Below are 23,169 nucleotides of genomic sequence, written 5' to 3' on the forward strand. Positions count from 1 at the left end.
GAAACACCTCTCTGTATAATGTTAAACAGATTCAGGTGAAGAGAAGATTAATTTGTTCTTCTAGAAATGTAATAAATGGTTAATTATAGGTGTGAAACTCTTGCTTTACTTTACACTTGCTTTATTATTAGGTGAATTCTTTGTTTCTCTTCGCTCAAGTCTTCTCACTCTTTAGGTGGTTTGGAAAATAATTTTAGTTTATCATTATGAAGGACGCCTCATCTCCCTTCATGCTTTTGGGAGGAGCCATGCTCTAATTTAAAATAAATGAATGGAGAACTTTATAGTACAGTGAAAATCCAGCAGATAAAGAATTCCGACTTTACGGATTCTGTTCAGCTTGCTTGGTGATCACTCGCTGCTTCCTTTTAATGGGTGTGGACTTCTCTGTTTCATGGACACCTTTACTTGAAAGACAATTCACATGCAAATGCAATATTAGAAAACCTGACATTGTGTATATTTGTGTCTGATGGCAAGAGGTTTGGTACCTGGAAGGGCTTTGTTTGGTTGGATGTAGACTGAAGCCAAGGTGAAGAGGGAGAAGAAGACGAAGGCAATAACGATGAAGGTCAACTCAAAGTTAGAAAATGGCAGTTCCATCTACACAGTTGTCCACCACAAAACATTAAAGGCATGTCAATGCATTTTGTAGCAATATTAAAGTAAAACTTGCATGCAGTAACTTCAAAGTTTTCTAGTAGAAATATTCTTAACTTCTGTTAATATGGAGAGGAGCTGTGTAAGCTTCCTGTGACTGCAGTGCAGAGAATTTTCTAACCATTCAGAGAATTTCAATGATTTCTGCTTGATTTCAAAGTTTTACAGTGTCTTATTTATTTAATTTCATGAGAACCAATACCTGAAGGGCTGTGAAGAACATGGAGGAACAAAAAGAGCAAAGCAGAGCCGTTTCAGAGCTGAATCAGATTCGGGCAGATTCATTTTGAATTTAATGCTTATTAAAATATACATTTCTATAGTTTATACACTAAGAATTTGTAATCTTTTTTATGTTCATTACTTAAATTTGATTGACAACTTGTACTTGTAAATACAGCAGCTCGGCTATAGAACGTAAAGCTAAATACAAAGTTGCTCAGAGTCCTAGAACATGCACATAATCTGCATACAAAAATAAAGGTATTAGTCAGCACAGATGACATCGTCTTGCATCACATACAGTACTTGACATGCAGTGATGTACAGTTTAAGATGCAGTACCACTTCACCTCCACCCGAGGGCCTGATAACCTTGTTATTTGTGACATGTCCTTTATTGGTTTGTAATGACACCATCCTCTATCTACCCACAATGCTTTTTGTTGTGCCAAGTTATATCTGTTTACTGTATAAAAATCTAAATTCTAGTCCAGATGACATCACCCGGTTGAGTTTTACTTAATTAGAAGTTCAGATGATGTCACCTGGGAAACTCTGGAAATGCCGGTTGACCATAATTACAAACTCCATAGTGTGAGCATCAAGATTTCATAATCTGAACTGAAGGTTCCTCCAGGTGATATCTTCTGGAGGCATTGTTCAGCTAAAACTAGAGAGATATTTTGATATAGGGAAGTCAATGGGAAGTTTAATGGCATTTATGTAAATGTGTGTCCTTTAAGTTAAGAAATTCACTATCCTGTAGAATGACTGGTTGGATATACCAAGAAGCTCATGAACATGACATGACATGAATAAGAGAGTCAGTGCTAAAATCAAATAAATTGGTAAAGACACAAGTTTTAGATCTAAAAAAAAACATTTCTTTGCCAAATGAATTTTTCATTTTCAGCAGTTTGATAATGAAAACTAATCTTTCTAATCAAACTTGTACCCTTTTATTGTTACCCTTAAAGTAATCAGACTACAAATCCCGAGTTTGAAAATTTGTATAAAAGCATATTGAAGTAGAGTAAACGAAGGCCAGGACCTTTACTGAAATTATAAAAATGCTGTTGGTTTTCATGTTGCTTTGAAATAGGATATCAACAGGTATAATTTATGTCGCACTATGTAATTTAACATTATCCCTGGGAGACTCAGTGAATCATAATGAGCAAACACAGATGGCTTATGATTCATATGTTGTTGTTCATTTTTGTAAATCTGCTCATTCACATAAGCTCCACCCTTTGAGCCCTGATTACTTATTCAGATATCTTATTCCTGCAGGATCATTTGACATCTCCTTCTAAACTTGTCAGCACACCCTTTGTTTCTGCCCTAGATTTTGAAAAAGACTCCCCAGTGCTTCATATTTTAATCAGATGACTTTAATTTGATTCAGATTTCTTGTTTCTCCTTTCTTGAGAAATTCAACAAAAGAAAAAAGTGGAAAAAATGAGGTAAATGCATTGAGACTTACCGGTAGAAGAATGACATCAGCAATTTCCAGATCTGAAGATTAAAATAATGTAATTTGTATGTATCTTCACGTGCACACAATTTATCAAAGAGGAAAGAAAGCAGATGTGACACAGTCTTGTCACTTCGTTGAAGCAGGTGGGTTTTTTATTGATTTCTTTTTACAGTGTGTCATTTAGGCCACTCCTCTGTGCCTTATCCTGCAACCACGTAAGACTGGATCCTATAACAAAGTACACATGCACATACACACATATTCAGTGGTCACTGTTCAGACTTTGTTCTGGTAAATGACAACGCATGCACACACACAGTCTCCAGTTTTGGTCTCCAAGGGTTTGGCTGACACGTCACACGGCACAAAACAGGAAGCATAATTTCACTGTTGACTGTAGAAGTGTTTAATGCTTTAAACCACAACTGGAGTTAAACGATCAGCACGTTGCTTTGTGGTTGTCCGTTAGTTCCTGATGGAAGGGAGATAAAAATTGTCACTTCTTTTAATTTTCAAACTCTTTATACATAACTATATCATACAGAAATTAGTAAGAAGTTACTTGTTTGTGGCCTTACTGGGTTTTGAACAGGCTTATTTATTTAAAAAATACATTTTAAAATCTAACTTTTTCTGAAGCCAGATTCATTCACAGAAGAAGAATATGAAATTTCGTTAAAAGCTCCAGTAAAACCTACTACTGGTTTAAGATTATTGTGATAAATAATACAAAGGGTTACATTGTCATATGACAAAACAGGTTTGTCTGGTGTTGACTAATCCAGCAAATTACTTAAAATGAACCCATTGAAGTAAAACCATTAGATAATAATAGCGAATAGCGAATAATAGCGATTGTTTAAAAACAATAAAGCAATTATTATATTTAAATAGATAAGAAAAATAAAACCAGGCTGCTTTGTAGATGAATTAGCAGTGTGTGTGTGTGTGTGTGTGTGTGTGTGTGTGTGTGTGTGTGGACTTGTACCATTCGAGCATCTACAGTCTTCGTTCAGCATCCCAGTAAGTGTGAAGAGGGTAAAAACCAGGAGAGAAAACATGATCGTCAACAACTCCAGCTCAGTGAATGGAGATGCCATCTATGTGCGCTGGTTGCCACAGCTTTGTGTCAGCAGCAGAAAGTTTATCTGTAAAGTTCATCACCTGCTGTCCATCAATAGCGAATCCTCTCATTTCACACACTGACTCAAAAGTACAATTAAGCGCTTACCCCAGGTGTGTTACAGGAGCAATTAAATGTTCACCATCACACAGCAGCTTCATGACACATGACACACAGCTTTATCCTTCTCTATCTCTCTTTCTCTCTGTGCATCACGCACTTGCAAGAACTGTGAAGAGCTAACTTACACATCCCCTCTCAAGTTCAAGTGAGATCATATTAACCCTAATTATTGATAGGCCCTGTGCCTCTTTGGGAGTGTTTACAGTAAAAACACTTTTAGATAATGTATAAATGTATTTGTAGTTTTGTGTTCTTGAGATTTTAATATTTTCAATTGTTTGTGCTGACTTCAGAATTAGATCAGTGTTCTTGAAACTGAAACTCTTTGTGAACGAGTTTTTTTTATGCTGTGTGTTTTTTTTTTATGATTTTAAATAGACTATCTGGTGGCAATTGGCTTTGCAGTATGTGTGTCAATAGATGTGGCTGGACACTAACCACTCTTTTCAACAGTGCTTGGCAAAAAACATGCCAAGCACTGTTGAGAAGAGAAGTGCTGCTGCAGTTAAGAAGCTGTGAAATGTTCGCTATTATTATCTCCTGCACAACAATAAAGAAAGTAAGGCCCATTGTACATATTAGAGGGGGTTCATGGAGAAGCTGCCTGGGAAAGGTGTCCAAATTGTACCAGTAGTGTGTGAATGAGCGAATAGAAAGACAAATAAGTTGTTTAAACTCAGTCAGATTTTTCTTTATTAAGCCAGATTGAGATCTTTTCCTAATCTTAACCAAGAGCACAAGCAACACTGTAGTCCCACAATCTTTGGGAAGACTGGATATTTTCACAATAAATACATGTGATGTGTGACAACATTTTACTAATATGTTTAGCATTAAATTATTTACATTTACATTTAGTCATTTAGCAAATGCTTTTATCCACAGCAACTTACAAGTGAGGTACAAGGCAGCAGAAATCTAAGTCAAGGAGAAAACATCAAAGTTTTTTTTTTTTTTTTTACAGATAAATAGATTTATCTATTATTTATTTAATAGATCTTTTTCTCACCATTTACATACATTAACATGTCATTATGTTAAACATAAGAATTACGTGAGAAATTAATGTGATTGCAATAAAATCACATTAAACAAAACAATATACAAAAATGAATTTGAGATTGCAGGCTAGTTCTATTGAAATGAAAGATTTAGGAGATAGCAATAGCTTCCTTTTCTTGACATTTTGAATTATTTTGCAGTTTACCATGAATGTGGTTTTAGTTTTAACACCTCAGTAGTTTGCCAATTCACCTCAGTCACCTGCTGTACTTTAGTGATCATTTGAAGACATCTCTTTTCTAGTTACTTCTGTCAGCCCATGACCAGAGATACATGAAAATAGAATTATTACCTCTCCGTGCACACCTACACACACAAACGTACAAACGCATTCTGTAAAGACACTGATGTGGTTGTGTGTGGTTTGTGTAGTCTATGCTCCTTAAGTCATTTGACATGACAGTAGAAATTAGGTGGGTTAACATCTGTTAACACAATGTTTCTCTGCAGGGACTCTTTGAACAATGGTGTATTACACAGTGTGTGTGTTAGTGGCATCCATGTGCACAAGTTGTGTAAGCTTATTAGCAGCACCTCTGATCACAGGAGGAGATTGAGGTTAGTTTAAGCCCTAATCCCCATTGACCGTATGCTTGTTACCCAGCAAGCACGACAAAATCCTGGCTCCTCCTCTCAGAGAAAGACGCACACAAACACATACACACACATACAGACACGCCTAGCATCACTAAGACACACATTTTTCCTGCCTCTTTGTTTACTGTTCAGCTGATTCTCAACTCTTCCTCTCACTGTCTCTGACTCTCTCCGGGAGAAGAGAGGTGGAGGAAGAGGAGGTCGTGCGTACTGTTGTGTAGTTTCCGAGTAGTCATGACGACCTGGCACTCTACCATCTCCAGAGCTGTCTTCCTGTTGCCACGGTGACTTGATCCTGTTTCATCTCTTCTCCACTTGATGATCCAGATCGAGCTGATAAAGAAAAGCAACCTGGGAGTGTAGTCTCCTTTCCCTGAAAACAGCTTGTAGATGGGACAGTGGATCACACACAGGGACGTAGATTGGAGGACAGGAAGGTCCAGCATGCTGGGAATGCAGTGGGAGTAACGTCAGAGTGTTGCCTGGTAACAGCAGCATGCCAGTACAACAAATAACTGTGGTTCCGGCCAGACAGACAGCCACCAATGGCAAGAATGCTCCTCACTCAAAAGACAAAAATGAGGTGAGTTTCTCACAACTCTCTTCGGAGGCTTTCGAGGTGACAGGGAGAGTTCTGCAGTTCTTCTTCCTTGAAAGTGATTAAGGCTTAAAAGTTGGCCAAGTTACAGATTCTAGAATTCTGGTGGTCAGGGGAAAAGTCATTTGAATGGTCCCTGATCACTGATCTTGATGACTGAGGAGATTGTATGTGTGATTGTATGTGTGTGTATGTGTGGTTGTATGTGTAAGCTTGAAAATCTTTTCAGATTTCTCCCTCAGTCACTTGCACATGGAGTATGGATGCATTTTATACTGATCCCCCTCTTGGGGTTTGAAGCTTTCGCCTGGATCTTCTGTAAAGCCTGGCATTACATCACAGCATGTCACATCACATCACCTCATGTTACATCTCATGCATAAGGCTATAAAACAAGAGAGATTCCATGTAGATGGTGTTTTGAGACTTACTACAAGTAGAGAACCTTTGTGACTTTGTTGCATTCTTATGAAAACCATAAACTGATGTTAGTTAGAGTTTATATGGCTTCTCAATTAAAAAAGACATTTTAAGGTTCCTTTTTTCAGTCCAAAATTCTGACAATATTGAACATTATAAAACACTTTCAAGTGCTGTGTCTTAGACTATTGAATGTTTGGTTACGAGCATGCGTGTATTCCCTCTTATCATTAACTTCAATGTCACTCACCAATGTAACACACAAACACGCAAAAACGTTAAGTTTATGTTTAACATAGCTTAGACAATTATTATTGTAATAATATCAGTTCTGGTGTCAAAAACCTGTGATTCATTTATCCAGAGTGCATGTGAAAGTTTAGATTAGCCAAATCTCTGGCCCTTGGCGCAATAGGCAGAACTCCAAGGTCCTGCCTACTATGACCCTCCGTCTGTGATAGCATCTGCTACCTAAGGGATGAGAACCAGAGCTCTGCCAACAGTACCCCAGTTTTAACCTCATTAGATCAGAATGCCCTGCCTATGCTCACAAAAGTGCATGAGACTGCAGGGCGGTGTGTGCAACAATCTTACACAGAAACCGAAAAGAAAAATTGAGAAAGTCAAGAACGGGAGATAGTGAAGCACTGGGCTCCAAAGTGAAGAATAATATCAGTAGGTCTGAAGCTGAGCCTCTGCTGCAGGAAGTAAACAGTAAATGAACTGTCATATTTAGTAGCAGCACTACTGGAAATAACAAATAAATAAATAAATGAAAAAGACCAGGACAGTATTTCTCATTTAGTTCCGTTTTTCTCATTGTTTCTTGAAAGGGTTTATTAGAAAATGTGACATCACATATGTCCCTGAACCAATCAGGATAAAGAATCTGAATCTGACTGTTGGTTTGTTTGATTCTGTTGCCATGAAAATGCAACTGTCAATCTGACTGAAACACAATACCGTAACCCAGATTAATTAGATTGGCTATGTTTTTGACCTTGTAGACTATTTTAATTGCATTGCAGTTTATTCCATCTCAAATTGTAGTTTAGTTTTGGTTTTAAGAGCCTTTAAAGGAGTTTTTATTTTGGTTTGCTGTCTAAATGTGCCTGTTGGTGTTTCTGATCCTACGACAGAACACAGAATCAAAATAAAGTTTAACCGTCCACACTACATCACTTATTTGCCTCTACAGAAACATGCACATGTCCACAAAGGGTCTCGCTAAAATATTTGCTGTGCATGTGTCTGTAGAGCAGCACAGGCTCAGGACAGTAGGGTGTTAGCTCTAAAACAGCATTGTATCACTCCTGAACTCCGGGACCTCAGCAGGACGGAACCATGTGTTTGAATTTCTTATGACGTTCAGTTTGTGTGTAACTCTTTGCAAATCTCCTGTCTGAAAGGGAACAGACTTGCCAAACTTTTTATTCAGGCTACTCGTGTAAAGTTACAGCTTTTCTGCTTGTCGTGAGTGACACAGTAGATTTAGATAAATAAAAAGCATTTGACAGACTGAAAATGAGCCAGCATACAAATATTTAGGTTTTTTTGGGGGGGTCTGATGTTACAAGTTTTCATATCTACATTTAAAGGAATATAATTTGCTTTTCTTTTTATAGTCTATGTGTTTATATTGTGTGCCCCAAGGAACTGAGAAATCCATACAGGATTCTACAAATCCTGCAGACTAACATAGGTGGGAAATATGTTGTATTTTACAATAAAGTGTAATCTTTGGCTGTTATTATTCTTGGATCTGTGGACTGGACATTCTGTCGATCTGCTGTGTATTAACCCTGTCCTCACTTTTAATTTCTTATACTGTAATTAAACTTATTAGTTTTGTTGTGCAATGACCTTTGAACAAATGCAATTTCTGCTTCTTTGGCTTGTTTCAGCACGTTGGTTCTCCTTTTTTATATCTGTTGTAGACTGCATATTAATCTATGTGAATATGAATCACAATATGATTTAATTCATTCTTTACATCTAAAGGAATTTGTTACTGTTGCTACATTAAGGCTGCATTAAGTGTCATCTCCTCCATATATTGGTGTTGTTTGTGTTTGCAGTGGGGGGGGAACAAATATGACATTTCCATCCTGTGTTGATTTCAGGTTTCTGGCACAACTAACTTGGTTCACATGTGATTTATTGCCAAAGCATTTCCAAATGACAGAGGGAGCCCTTTTTCAGTATTACCTCCTAATTTGGCTTTGCCACACTACCGCCACACTGCACACGACTTGTGTGTGATGCCCATGTTATGCAAATGTGATCTTATAACTATATGATTAATGTCACAATGTGGCAAATTCTTACCATGGGGAGCAATTAGTGGCAACATTCACTGTATACAATATGACCGTACCAAATAGTGTGGTACTAATTAAAGCACACTCTCAATAGATTGGTCTATGCAGTTAATATTGCATTTAGACTAGCTCAGCACAAACACTGGAAGAAATGGCTTCCAGCGAAAACTTGAAAGTGCATTTTACAACACTTACTACCTTCACCTAGTTACCTAGACTGGGTGGGCTGCGCCAAACAACTGCACACACAGAGGAAATGGATACTGCCACGCCCCCTTCCTACACAAAAGGATTAAAGGACAATTAGTTGTCAATCAAAAGGTGCGCTGCTGTCAAGCTTGATCAGTGTTGCCCACTTAGCGTCCTTTTTTTTTTTTGCCCCTAGCGACTCTGTTTCAAAAAAGCAACAAACGACACATCTAGTAACTTTTTCTGGTGTTATTAGAGAGTTTTGGAGAATCTGACATAAAAGCACGTTATCGCTCTCACTCTTCTCAACGAGCAGCTGCTGCAGCCAGAGCAGGAGATGATCGCCCCTCCAACGCATCCAGGCTGCAAATGAAATGAATCGCGCATGCACGAATCCGCCGCTGATACCAGTAAGAGAATACAATAGAAAGAAATGCACACAGACACACAGACACACACACACACACACACTACATACAAAACATACACATAAAAATATTGTTTGTAATGCAAAATGTGAGTTGTGGACGGGATGGTTCAGTTTTTAATAAGCTATTACAATAAATGTTAAGACAGAAGTAGCTCTCGGGGCATTTTCATTTTGTAAAAGTAGCCCTCGGGGGAAAAAAGGTTGGAGACCCCTGCACTAGAGTGTCATGCAGTATGGTTTGGCTGCATTGTACCTTTGTCTTTCTGGCCAGCTTACAGCTCATCTATCTACAGGATACACTAAAAGAATGTTTCTCAATGTCTCATCAGAATCCTGATAATTTATTTTATTTGATGTCAAACTGAAGATTTAGATTTGTGAAGTAAGACTGGACAGATTTTATAACTGTTCAGTCGGTCAGAGTCGGGGTTCTTAGGCTTCAGTGCAGACAAAGGACTAAATGGGCAAGTTGTATTGCAGCTACCTTTTCACAGTGCCTGATAAATGTTTGTACTATGTGTTCTGTTGATACATTTAGATAGATTTGAGAAGTATATTCTGACAATAAATTGGAAATCAAATAAAATCAAAATCTTTACTAATCTTTACAAAAGACTACACTTCTGCGCCTGAATCGACCGGTGCATCTCTTCCAACAAAGAAGTGTTTTCTTTGACTCCATGAAGGACTGCAGATTTAAATCTATCAGCAAATCCCTTGATCAGCTTAGATGATGCAGTCTTCTTCTTGTCAGTGTCTCTTATTTATTTAATCAATGTGTGTAGCCACTGCGTCTGTGTGTGGGCTGATGCACGCAAGCTCTGTTTTGCTTTTTGTGTGTCGAGGATGAAAGATATAAAGAGACCACCCACATAGGACATTTTAAACGGCAGCATTAAAATGTGTAAATACCCTGTAAGATACATAAAGCTCCTAACTTCCATCCAGTGAAAGTGTCCACTTCTATCTTTTATTGGGTTTTATACTACATTTCACAAACAGAAAGGACCTATAATATATTAACTATGCAGATTTATACCAAAAACTGTCCTCATTTTAATTTTAGATTTTTATTAGCATGTAGTCTTTCTTAATAGCTGACACTGTATTTCCATCAAGACCAAGAAATCAGTGGAGTATATAACAAACATATTAGTAGCAACAAACCCCAGAAAATCGGATCTTTTGCCAAAAGTATTAAAATCAGCCACCCCAATCCCCTGGTTGAATTGTTACTTGACTACACGTTTTATTTTGAGTCAGTTATTAATGCACAACAAAACATCTCTCTACTGCCCCTTTTTGTAGTAATGTTTGCCAACATGTGCTCAATGTATCTTTAGTTTCTGTCTTCACAATTTGTTGTACTGTTAAAAAAAGAAAACAAAATCATGTTTCTCTGACTCATGTTCCTCTGAATGCTTGGAATATATTAATCTGTATTTATGTATATAAATCTGTATTTTACTTTCCTTTTTGTTGTAACTCAATTTTCCTCTGCCCACTCACCAAAGCACCAGACACTTAGGTCATTCTGCTCGTCCCTGCTGCATGGTGAATGTTGGACTGTGTTGTGCCTGTGTGTGTGCTGTGGGACTAATTTTTACAATTTGCTCATACAGTGTCCAGCACATATCTGCATAAAAGGCGAGAGCTGAAGTCCAACTAAAAGTAGTGATGAAGAAACAGTTGATTTTTAGACAACAAGAAAAATACAATTGTTTTGACTGAGGCCTTTTTGTGATCGTCCCAGTTGGTCCTTATGTTGATCAACAATATCTGCTTCTTGCGCACTGTAGGAATTTCAGTAACCATAGTTATGTTCAGCTTCCATTCATTGACTTCACATCTTAAAACGAAGACAAAGCTGATGAAGCTAGTTTTTTAAAATCTATAGTTATTACCCTGTGGCGAAAGCTGTAAATAAAAATGTTCTGTTTAATGGAAATATTCATTACGTTAATTCTGCATTTAGCTGATTAAGATAATAATATTACGAGGAAACACATGGTTACTACTACTGTGCGTTTTGGATACAGTGATATAGACGTTTATATTTGTCTCATTACTTTTCTCTGACTTGGTGAGAGAGTGTTGGCGTCAGGAAAATAACTTGAGAAGCATGATTCAGATAAGCACTGGTGGTATTCCAGTCTTATTACTCTGTAACTCACCCACACAACACAGTTTACTGATAACTGAAACCTAAAGATGCTGCATAAAGTTGAATGAGGACATAGATGTCTGATGGTTGAGTTCAGCTTAACACCTAAGTTCGGACATTCAGTGCTGCAGGAAGTTCTAGAAAAACTGCTTTAAGTTGACTTTAAATAGACGCACATTGCAGAGCAGCATCTTGTGCACTTAGCAGGACAGTCAGGTAATTGGATTGACTGGCTTTAGCTTGGGTCTCCTTGAAATAACAAGGACACGTGGCTGTCCATGACTCCTGACCCGGGATTTTAATTAATCTACACAGACGTTTAACTACAACATTTTAGTTAAAGAAGCCTGTCAACTATGTGTATATATTGTATTTTGGACTCACTGAACCTGTTTCTGATGTGGATATTTTCAGTTGAGCAATTAAACCTCTGATTAGCAGGAAAGCTTAAACTGTGAATGTAGATAATCAATGAATACCTTATACCTTTTTAAAAGAAAAAATTTACTGCATGTCTGTGTTTTACATTATTTTTAATCACAGAACTTACGAGAGAAGATACTTAAACATGTGACATTTCTCTCATCAAATGTTTTATGGATATTTATAGCTATTTTTGAGATTTTATAAAGTAAACTATTAGTGTTTTTGTGTGTGTGTTGGGGTGGGGGCCACAGATTATTTCTCATAATAGTTTATTGTTTTATTTTTTTAGTGTTCAATAATAGTTTCTTGCAGCTGATCACACTGTCACATGCCATTAAAGCATCACATACTTGGCTGTGGTCTCTAATGATTTTCTGTCTCTCCGTCTTCCCTGCAGGGGAGAAAAGCCCCTGGCCGCTCAGGGAGTCGATCCAGCAACATCTCCAAGGTAACCACTTAAAATCAGACAACTTAAAGGGCCAAATTCAAGGTCAGTGTTTTTAAGCGTACAATCGCATTGTTTATCCAGGCAGAATCTGGTGTGCAAGAATGTGCTAATGTTAGACATGTTCAGCAGGATTCACACAGACATTTGCCCTGTGTTAAAGCAACGCAATGGTCTTCACTGGTACTATGTTATTTTATGTAACAGCGAGTCAACGGAATACAAGTCCAGTTAGAGAAAGACTATTAGATACCAAAACACACACACAGGATTCGAGGACACGATTCGGTTCGTGACTGTGCAGCACAGTCCAGTACTATCAGTATTTGTTGCTGTGAGAAAATACTATGACATGACTAAAGATACTATGCTTCATGTTACACTAAGTAAGATTTTTTTCATAATAACTGGGAATGAAATAAACATAATATGTAGAATATGGAAGAAGAGATACTCATAGTACCAAACCAACATAAAACCAGTCTTTAGAGTTTTTACATAATATAGCTGATTCATGTGGATTCTCAGCCTGCAAATTAAATCCACATTACATAACTTTTTCAAATGATCTTTTTGTAGAAATTTTTTCCAGACCTTACCTTATTGTGGAGGGTCTCTGATAAATTAAACATAAATTAAAACAAAGTTACCAACCAGCTAAGCTGAGTACAAGTTTCAGCAGCAAGGAAATGTTAGAGGCCAAATGCGAAATCCACACAAGCACAAAAAGAACATGCAACCTCCACACAATAAGACTGCAACCAGCCAGTGGACGTGGGAGAGGTACCTTCTAACAAGGAGGCAGTAGCACTAACCACTCCACCACTGTGCTGACCTGGTTTATATCAGAAGACTTATTTTGGATTGTTTAACTAAAGCAGCTCTAAGATCATTTACGTTCAGTTACCATTAAATTAGTCTTTATTTTTATAGAAATGTTCTGATGTTTTAATAAACTAGTTATCATTGACTGTACGTAAAGACTAGTGACACACTTTTGTACTTGATTTGGAAATGACTACAATTTGTGCCTTTTGATCTTTTCAGGTCAGCAACTCCTCAACAGGACTAACTACAGCCTCAAGGACATCGATCACCCCGTCTTCTCAGGACATATGCAGGTAAGTCACCTGTCTCACCTGACTATGTACAAACACCAACATCGTTGGTGGCACCAGAGCAGACTGGGAGACTGAATTAGTATGGTCTGGCCCACACCAAGGTCATAACAAAACTAAAATGGATACAGAATTCCAATGATGCTCCCATAGCGCAATCAATAAGAGGAGAAAGGCTGAATGCTGTAAAAAGGATCTTGTAGTTCATTACATCCACTAGTGGTGTGGTTATCACACTAAAAGGCTAAATCTTTAAGGCTGAAAGGATCCTGTTATGTAAAGATAGGGACATGCGACGTGTGTGAGTTCTCGGCCCACCATTTGTCACTTACCATGTTCAGTCATTTCCATATCATCCTTTTCTTATCCTGTTGACCTGGAGTGTTAGAGAAATCTGCTGTTTTTTCATTTCGTTATTCAGTCTGACATTGTAGTCCTGTTGAAGGACCACAGAAGCCACAGTAGCAGATCCTCTCAACCGCTGATGTTTTCCATGTTGACAAAAGCTACCAAAATACTTAAAACAGTCTCTACCACCCAATTACCAGCTTACAAATTTGCCTTAGCTGGCTTTACAGTCCGTGCAAAGATGTCCTCCATCCTTAGACATTTTTCCCGTTTTTAAATTTTTTAGTTCCATTGGCTAAGTATTTTTCCCAAACAGGAAACAACTATCCGATTAATTTATTTGAATAACTGATAAATTCCCATGTATGAACTCAATATTATCTTTCACTCAGGTGTAGAAGGAGAATTATTAGAGGGAGTTTAAAGGGCAGATTTACACAATTGAACAAAACATCAGTCATCTATCTATCCATGCAGATTGTTTCAGTTTTATTTTTCCAGGTGTGAAGATATTCTCACCCTTATTTAATCGCAGTGGAGCTCAGTGAAATTTAGATTGTGTTCAAAAACACATATACATATATTTGTAACAACAGTTCTTTTTGGTATAATAAAGAGATATAATTAAGCACATTCTCTTAAAAATGAGCTTTTCTATACAGTGAAGAGAAACGGGATTCTGTAAAGACAAAACATCTGCATAGCTATATATTAGGTAACTTGAACACCGATCACCTAAATTAACATTGTTGTTGACAGGGGGTCAGCTCAGGAAGGTTTTAGTGCTGCCATGATTGACAGGTGTAAAAACACACAATGGATCAAACCAGGGGTGATGGGGAAATGTTGTGGCTGATCAGCGTATAATACCACGTTTTTGTTTATGTATTGGCGAACTAACCCTTTAACTGCATACAATAAGTTTTCATGATATTAGTGTAGTCACTGTCCTCACATTCATATCTTCCATCTTGTCTCACCTTATCTTTGCACATCTCCATCTCTGTGTGGGTGTGTGTGTTCAGTTCTGGCCAGCTGATTCCTTTAGAGGAGGATGTTTCTGAATCACACAAATCCAACAAGCAAACACACACCTCTGTGATGACAGTCACTAGCAACACTCTGGGCTCATCAGCTCAGGTCCAGAAAAAGCCGGTGAAGCGGCGTCACCGCCGGAAGAGGAGTAGCTGCACTGCTTTCGACTGCGTGCAAACCAACGGCAAACAGGAGCAGACGGACCGCAGCAACCGCAGCCTCAGCTCTGACCGCAGCGAAAGGGGGGAGAAGAGGGAGCACTACTTCAGTAACCGAAGGGAGCTCCCACCTCACCGCCGCTGTGCAGGGACTCCTCATTCTGACTCTTCCTCAGAGGATGAGGCATGGCGTGAGGCCCGCAGCTGGAGCAAAGAGAAAGCCCGGAGAGCCCGGCGACGCAGTGGGAGCAGCCGTGAGAGGGATGGAGCGAACAGGGGTAAAGCAGGTAAAGATAAATCAGACGTCATGGAGCTGCAGTCAGTTTGCTCAGATGAAGAGAAAGAGAACCAGCCTCTTGTGGAGGACAGTGGAGGCCTTAAGAAGCGACACAGCAGCCGGGGCTCAATAAAGAGAGAGAGCCAAGATTTAGTCTCCAAGAGCAGAGAGAAGAAAATAAGCTTCAAGTCACACAGCCCAAGAGGCAGCTCCTCACTAACAGAGGACACAGAGGAGCTCATTACCAAGAGATACCAAGAAAAGGGATCAGGGCGGGCAGACATGTCAGTGCCCACACCACAAAAACACTGTGGAGTGAATGGAGGCGCAACACAGCTCTGCTCTGATGACTCTGAGTTGGAGGTCTGCAGGTTAGTGTGTGTGCACCTAGATCCTCTATCAAGTGTAACATAATCTCCCAAAAAAGTCAGGGGTGCAAAATAAAAAGAAGAGTTAATCCACAATAACATTATGACACCTGCACATCATTGCTTACTTTACTTATTGTCTGGCTGTGTTTGTAGGATCTGCCACTGTGAGGGGGATGACGAGTATCCATTGATAATGCCTTGTCGCTGCACAGGGAGCCTGAGTTTTGTCCACCAGGCGTGTCTCAACCAGTGGATCAAATCCTCTGACACTCGCTGCTGCGAACTCTGCAAGTTTGACTTTGTTATGGAGATGAAGCTTAAACCTTTACGCAAGGTAAAATAACTCTCAAGTCTTATTCAAAGCCTTTATGAAGTATTTCCCACTCCAGATGGGAGTGTCAGGATATAAGAATGAACTCCATTGCCCTCTGTCCCTCTCTCTTTTTAACCCTCTTGACCTCTGGCCTCTCATCCCCTCTCCGTCTCCATCCCTGTTTTGCAGTGGGAGAAGCTACACATGTCGAAGAGTGAGAGGAGAAAGATCTTCTGTTCAGTGTTGTTTCATCTGATAGCAATAGTATGTATGTTGTGGTCAGTCTTCATCCTGGTCAAGAGAACCACTGAAGAAATTAGACTCGGAAAGAATGGTCAGTACCTCTTCCGCTCCCCCTAGTCATATACCAGAGACATGCAGAGTGAAATTTGAGAAAAACATTTGATAAAGAACGTATGATGAAGTTTTTGTTGTCAAACTGCTAATAGCCAGGATATTTTTCATCTAAAGATGCACTTCGGGCCTAACAAACATGTTGATGCATTTTATACCTTCCTAAAAATTTGCAAAACTTACCTTTTTTTGGACTGTGTTAATGTGAGATTGCACTTTTTTTTCTTCAGACTTCAAAAAAGGGCTTTTTTTCCCCCTCTTCTTAAAAAATGAAAACGTTTACTTGCAAAGTGAAGCTAAAACTTGCAGTGAATTGCAAGGTGGTTGTGGTAAAAGGCCAGTGTGCAATAAAGCATAATAATTTGTCACAGTCATAAGATATGCTATACAATAAACTCTTACAACTAACTGTTGGTAGGTTGCCCTCTGCAGAAACTGATATCACATGATTTTCTTTCTGTAGGAATAAAATGTGTCAATATCCTTCAGTGCCATCTAGTGGGTGAAAACTCCACAAGATCCTTTTAATTTTTTCACCTCCTGACCATAACACCTGTCTGACTCTGGTGGTTTGTGTTACTGTTTATTTTTCTAAATCTGGTTGGACTAGTGCAGAATGTGATGGTGTACAGTTCTGTCAATTATAGCCAAAGTCAAGTGTCTCCCCGCACATCAGGCATCTGCATTAGAGTCCAGAAATCTTTGGTTTTAGATTCATAGATATTCTTAAAGAAATGCACATACTGTATACCCAAAATGTGTTAATTAAAAGATGCTGATTACACGTTAACCCTTAAAATATATTCAGTACACATGTAGCAATGTTTAAAGTTGAAGATGTGTTTGAAGGGATAAAACAACCAAAACCATCAGTATGTCCCTTTAAGAAAATCCTAAGTCATGTCTCTGTCAAATTTAAAATACACCTGCTCAATGCTTTGTTTCTCTTTTGTTGTGTGCAGTGATGGTGTGTTGTGCTGTGATTATCCTTCTCATTTTGTAGAACCTCAGGTCAAAGCCCTGAATCATATTTAGGTGTTTCTATCATTCTGTCCACCATTTTTATTTCAGTGTGGGTAGGCTAAATAACAGAAACACGTGTAACTGTAGAAGCCATATTTTAAATATATATACACATATTAATAAACAAATACTGTAATAGAGAAATTACACTTACTCTTGATTTCAGCTGATTTATGGAGGTTTTCTCTTCTGAAGTATTACTCACAACAGGGTAAGCACAGCTCTGCATACGCCAGCCATTGTGGCCTATTGCAGAGCCTGGAGGTTGACTTGACTTGTGTGTGCATCCTCAGGTGTGCTGGAGTGGCCCTTCTGGACCAAACTGATTGTGGTGGCCATAGGTTTTACAGGTGGCCTCATCTTCATGTACATCCAGTGTAAAGTCTACCTGCAGCTTTGGCGCCGCCTTAAAGCCTTTAACCGCATCATTACTGTGCAGAACTGCCCCGAGAAAGACCTGCACAACTCTCAGGCCCCGCCCAGGGCCCTCACAAACAGCAAACATGAAACCGTGGAGGTTCCCCTCAGCCCAACCCCTGTCCCAGCTGCAGAGGCACAGTTGGATTCCGACACGTCAGTGGAGGCTGCTGTGGCACCAGCACAAAACCCTGTCTGACTTGATTCTGCCCCCACTCAGAGGAGAGTCCAGAATCAGACTGTGCTCACATGACAACACGAGGGTATGTGATTTAGACTCGTGCAGTGTTTTACACCATTTTTTTGAGACACAATGGACTGTTTTAAATTAAACTGACCCAGTACCTCAGTGATCACAGAAAACTGAAAGGTTGAAGAGGTGCATCTTAGTCAATGTCAACATGGAAGAGACCTAAATAGGAAAATAAAGCCATCACAGCAAGGAATATTTGTAAAGACTGGTATATCGACACCATCTTATTTCTGTATGTACTTTCAAGAAATGCACCCATTTGGATTACAGATGTGGACACCTCGTGGACGCCATTAACCAATGGTCTCAGTATGCTTCAAATGAACTTTGTAAAACCACATCTAAAGATAAAAGTCTGCATAGCTTTCCCAAATGGTCCCTCTTGAAAACCCTGGGCTGGTTTACTATGTGTTGCAAGTGACAGATTGAAATGAAATGAGAATTGGAGAAGGTCAAACCCCACTAACTCTAGATATCTAGTTGGTGTTTGTGGGAACGGGCAAATAAGGTTCAAAAACAAATGGAGACACAGACACAAACAAGGGTTTGCTTACTCATTTGTTTGTGTATGCAGACTGCATGGTAGAAACCTTTTCCCATTTATGTCTCATATATTCTAAAACTATTTAGACATTCAGTATTTTATCTGTAACATTTTATGAGTCATATGAGAGTTTTGCACAAACCGTCCAGAAACCAATTAACCTTTGCAGACACTTGCATAAAAGTAATGCTGAAACCAGGCTTGGGTTGCTGTTCAAAATAATACATCCACTGCCTTTACAGGGAAAAAAGCCGTTTTGTACAATTAAGTCTGAAGACAAATGTGGCAACTTGCACAACGTGGGACAGTCTTTTTATAGCTACTGTGGCATTGGACTTAAACTTTTCATAACACATAATGGAAATAGTTATGTGAAGAATTAAAAACAAAATAGTGTAAGAGAGGTTCAAACATTCCACACACCTCCACGCACACAACTTGGCCAGTTGCATGTGTGAAGAAAAAGGGTGGAAATGATTAGAATGATTTTAGATATTTCAATGATCCAGCAAGCACATCATTTTAAGCTTGCTGATGCCTTAACTCTCCTTTGGAAAATCAGGTCATCAGACACACCAAAGAGTCCAATTATTATTGAGAAAAGATTATTTAAGCTGAATCTTTAGCTCATTGTGATATTTAAACAGATAATATTTAAGAAGATATATATATATATATCATAGAATTTTGAGTATTTGATAAAATCTCAAGTAGCCCATGTGACAATACCTTTGAGGTATTTTATTTATACACAGATGTAACTAGAGCTTTAATGGAGGTTTGTTTTTACATTAGATAATGACAAGATTTGTTTAAATTTGTGTGACCCATCTACTAAAGGTGACTGCAGTTTACACTTGTCTATATTGTGGAAATTTTCCCTTATATCCATCACAACATTACAGTGCTCAACATCTTTGTCAAAACCTTTTTTAAATCTGATTGAATAAAACTACAATTCAGTCTACATGCAATGCATATTTGTTTGTGCAATAAATAATGAACATAAAACCTTCAGATGCTGGTGTTACTGGGTGTCACATTCACTAAACAGGAGGGCACACAAAAATTTTAGGTTTGCATTTTGCAGTTTGGCAACACCTTCTGGACAGTCGTGGAACAGCAGCATCTTCACAGGCACACAAAGGCCAGTATGACTTATGAGTCAGGTGTCCCGACTAGACAGCTGAAGCTCTGATACTACAAGAGGGTGAAGTACAAGGAGCCTCAGTTTGAGTCCACCATAGGCACTACTTCGTCTTCTAAATCATCATCACCGTCCTTATTTTGAGCCTCATCTGCCTCAATTTTCTCCTCTCCTTCATTATTCATGTCCAGACCTTTCCTTGACACCTTACGCAGCTTAATATTTGGAAGTTTCTTCAGGTCACCAGTCCATTCCCTGTCAAAATAGAGCATAAATGAATGACATCAAAGGTAAGGAAAAGGCATATTGAAAGATATGAAAGCAGAATGTAACAGCCTCTTCTCAGATACTTCCACTCACCTGAATGTTTTCAGATGCTTTGCATTGATGATGTCTGGGATCTCTGAAGAAGTCAAAACACAGGTTAACAATCACTATTTTCCAGCCCTGACTGTGAATATGCATAGATACTGTGTGTGTGTGTGTGTGTGTGTGTGTATTTCTGCATTCATTAATCACCAAATCCGATGCCTTCAAATAGTGCTTGCTCCCGCTCGATGGTCTGTTTGACAACAGCTTCTCTGGCGCCATGTAGCCGACCCTGACGACCCTTGATGCCATTCATCAGCTCGATCTGCTCAAGTTCAGAATCAAACCTGTGGAGGTACCTGATGGTACATGTAAAAAAAAAAAAAAAAAAAAAAACACAAGCTCATTAAGCAATAAATTGTCATGTACAGTAAATTGGTAAACCTAATATAAAATTATAAATGTACCAATCCCCCCTTGTTATAAGTAAAGTAACACATTGGAACTTTTCAAAATATTTTGAGACTAGGGGAATACTCAAAATTAAATTCAAATTTAGGTACCTAAAACCACTGAATAAATGAGTGAGTGCTGTAATTTTGATTCGATTAAAGACATTGAGGATATCCTGTTATAAATTACCTCTCAATAATGTCGCAGGCATCTTTTTTAGTGTAAACTGTTTTTTCTGGATCCAGCTGTCCCTGAAACCACAGCAGCTTCTCACCTGTAAGGGAAGAGAAAATATTTAATCAATTAACTCTTTTAAGAAATTATAAAGGATATGCAGTAAAATGCCTAAAAAGAAGCTCACCAATGCTGCTCAGACGTGCGGCTTTGTCAGTTTTTTGCCTATAATAACAGAGAAAACAAGGAAGTAGAACGCATCCAAGACTCCAACAGTGAATGTTTAATGTAGGCACAGTTTGTTATATTTTAGCCCTTTTTATCAAATCATATGTAAGCTTTTTATTTCATTTGTCATCGACCTTAAAAGTGGCTTGAGTTTGTTAAGGTTAAGGCAAACGTTACTAAAATATTTGACACGTTTTACAACAAATGGTGCGAAAAAAAAACTACCTGAATTTACACTGACACATCCATATATTTTAGTTCCTCGTTTGTTTCAGTAAAAACCAGCTCTACCGTTGCGTTTCATTTGTTCGCCACACACCTTTCTTTCCTCTTCAGTCGGATTTCTTCTCGGGCGAGGTAAGCAGCCTTCCTGCTGTACGGGTGAACAACTTTCTCCGAGGCTTTTCCTTTCGGAATCTTTGGCTGAAAAACAGATCAACTTTACTGTCACAACCTTCGTGTAATTATTGAGGTCGTATTTAAATAATTGTTTCAGGTGCACATATTGGCGTTACCATTTTTCAGTCTTTGAAAACACGCGTGCTCCTGCTGGTCTGTTGACAACTGAACCGGAAGTTGGTTGGTCCGTCATCAAATTATGTCCTGATGTGTTGCTAGGAAAACCTACTAATGTTCCTGTTTGTTTGCTTGTAATCGATTTTCAGAAATGGTTCACATTAAATGAAACATTTCAAAATAATAAAATATTATTAATATTATTTGCAGTGGTGTATTAACCTCTTCTTCTTTATAGCTGTTAATTTTAGGATAAATAATTAATATGAGGTGCTGTGTTATATAGTCTATTCATAAATTAGTTTAGGTACTACTTTTTATACTACCAAGGATTAATAAGTTCAAAAATAAAATATATGAGATGTGTAGTAGAGAATAACAAAACATAAAATACTTATTACAAATTATACTTAAGGACATTCATTTAGTTAATGTACTGTACTAAGTTAATTTTCCTCCAGTGTTTAGATTTTCTGGTAAAAAAAAAATAAAAGTAGCCACAAAGTATTCTAAAGGTTGAATCATGTCAACTCGATTTAAAAATGGGTTAGGGGACCCAGTTATATCATCCAGAGTAGGCCTTGATGGAAAAAAGTCCCTTTAGTTTAGGAGGTAATACAAACTCTGTACAGTTGGCGGTTAAATCCCTAGCTCCTTCTGTCCCTGTGTTGAGGTGTCCTTGAGCAAGACTCTGAACCCAAAGTTGCTCCTGTGTGTGTCCTACATTCCAATAGTGTCAGAGAATAAACGTGAAGGATTGTAAGATGATTACTGGGGAAGAAGCAAAGAGAAAAAGCAAACGATGGATACACAGAACTTGTATTTATTTTGGGTGGTTTTCTCTAATATTAGATTTTCTGGTTAAATATTTGAGCCATTTCAAAAGTTTTGAGTGGAGCGCTCTCGAAAACCTTAAACACAAAAAATGTTAACACTATTTCTATTGTGAAACATAATTCTTTTATTATAAAACATGAGTGTATGTTTACTTTAAGTAAAATTTTAATTATAAGCATGTATTTGCCATGAAATAAACTTTAATGTATTTTAACAGGTAATGGAGTAGCATTATAAAATGGAATAAAATAGAGACAATATTTGTACAAGCACTTCAGAATTAAATTAAAGCAAGTTAATTAAATAAATACACTTTGGTATATTTCCATCGGAAGAACAACACCGACGAAATCACACCATAACGCTGAAAATATAATAAACACAACACAACACAGCATTAAACTGTGCCCTCTAAACTAACTTTATAGGATGAGTGTGTTTCGACTGAAGTGAGTTACACTTTTGGTAGACTGACTCAGAACACATGACTCATTTGGATAAAGAAAATTATTTGAGGGAGGGATGACAGCTACAGAGTATACACAGTATGAGCCCGTGGTTTATAAAATTGATTCCGCAGAAAAATGGCAGTTTTTCCTCTGAGTCATCAATGCATTGTCTCATCACGTAGTCTTCTCCTCAATTGACACAGTTTCTTTCCAGAAAATGAGTGGTGTATATGAGCTTATGAAAAATCTAATTCATAGGAACTGATTATAAATAACTCAGCTTCAGAGAAAACTGCAGTTTTCATGATCATAAAACGTTAAACTTACATTATTTTCAACTTTTCTAATTGTCATTCGTGTCTTTTATTCATGCATTAATTCAATAATCTTATAATGAATGAACATGTAAAACTCCACAATGTCTTATTATTACAGTGAGGTTAGTCAAATCATTTTTATTAATTGATACCAACATTTTCTACTTGTATCATACCATGGTCAAGTAAATAAACACCTGCCATTTATAGTGTTCAATCTGGCAAACCAAAATCTGTTCTTATTCTTATTGTTGGTATTTCATACAAT

General features: G+C 38.0%; 2 protein-coding genes and 1 long non-coding RNA gene across 7 annotated transcripts; 1 reads left to right on the top strand and 2 right to left on the bottom strand.

Annotated features, from left to right (window-relative positions):
• Positions 1-2,372: 2,372 nt before the first annotated feature.
• LOC137124200 (uncharacterized) lies at positions 2,373-3,706 on the bottom strand. Its single transcript, XR_010913926.1, has 3 exons — positions 3,594-3,706; positions 3,351-3,510; positions 2,373-2,834 (listed from the first exon to the last, which is right to left on the bottom strand). It is a non-coding gene; the product is annotated as an uncharacterized lncRNA (long non-coding RNA).
• Positions 3,707-5,121: 1,415 nt separating this feature from the next.
• On the top strand, positions 5,122-18,975 carry marchf1 (membrane-associated ring finger (C3HC4) 1). Of its 4 annotated transcripts, XM_067499068.1 has the most exons (8): positions 5,122-5,850; positions 9,112-9,205; positions 12,213-12,263; positions 13,308-13,381; positions 14,752-15,567; positions 15,721-15,901; positions 16,070-16,214; positions 17,551-18,975. In XM_067499068.1, exons 2-8 carry the CDS (start codon positions 9,170-9,172, stop codon positions 17,871-17,873), a joined length of 1,626 nt encoding a protein of 541 aa, XP_067355169.1. In that variant the 5' UTR covers positions 5,122-5,850; positions 9,112-9,169; the 3' UTR covers positions 17,874-18,975. The 4 variants fall into 4 exon arrangements, with proteins under 4 accessions (XP_067355169.1, XP_067355168.1, XP_067355170.1 ...); XM_067499067.1 differs by lacking the exon at positions 9,112-9,205; XM_067499069.1 differs by lacking the exon at positions 9,112-9,205 and having other exon boundaries at positions 5,753-5,850; positions 12,213-12,305.
• Positions 18,976-19,197: 222 nt separating this feature from the next.
• On the bottom strand, positions 19,198-21,437 carry tma16 (translation machinery associated 16 homolog). 2 transcript variants are annotated; one of them, XM_067499071.1, is made up of 7 exons: positions 21,298-21,437; positions 21,102-21,205; positions 20,742-20,779; positions 20,570-20,654; positions 20,138-20,286; positions 19,979-20,021; positions 19,198-19,873 (listed from the first exon to the last, which is right to left on the bottom strand). In XM_067499071.1, exons 1-7 carry the CDS (start codon positions 21,298-21,300, stop codon positions 19,699-19,701), a joined length of 597 nt encoding a protein of 198 aa, XP_067355172.1. In that variant the 5' UTR covers positions 21,301-21,437; the 3' UTR covers positions 19,198-19,698. The 2 variants fall into 2 exon arrangements, with proteins under 2 accessions (XP_067355172.1, XP_067355173.1); XM_067499072.1 differs by lacking the exon at positions 21,298-21,437 and having other exon boundaries at positions 21,008-21,205.
• Between the last annotated feature and the right edge of the window lie 1,732 nt (positions 21,438-23,169).

This window comes from Channa argus, chromosome 3, assembly GCF_033026475.1.
Source record: "Channa argus isolate prfri chromosome 3, Channa argus male v1.0, whole genome shotgun sequence".
Classification (NCBI taxonomy): Eukaryota; Metazoa; Chordata; class Actinopteri; order Anabantiformes; family Channidae; genus Channa; species Channa argus.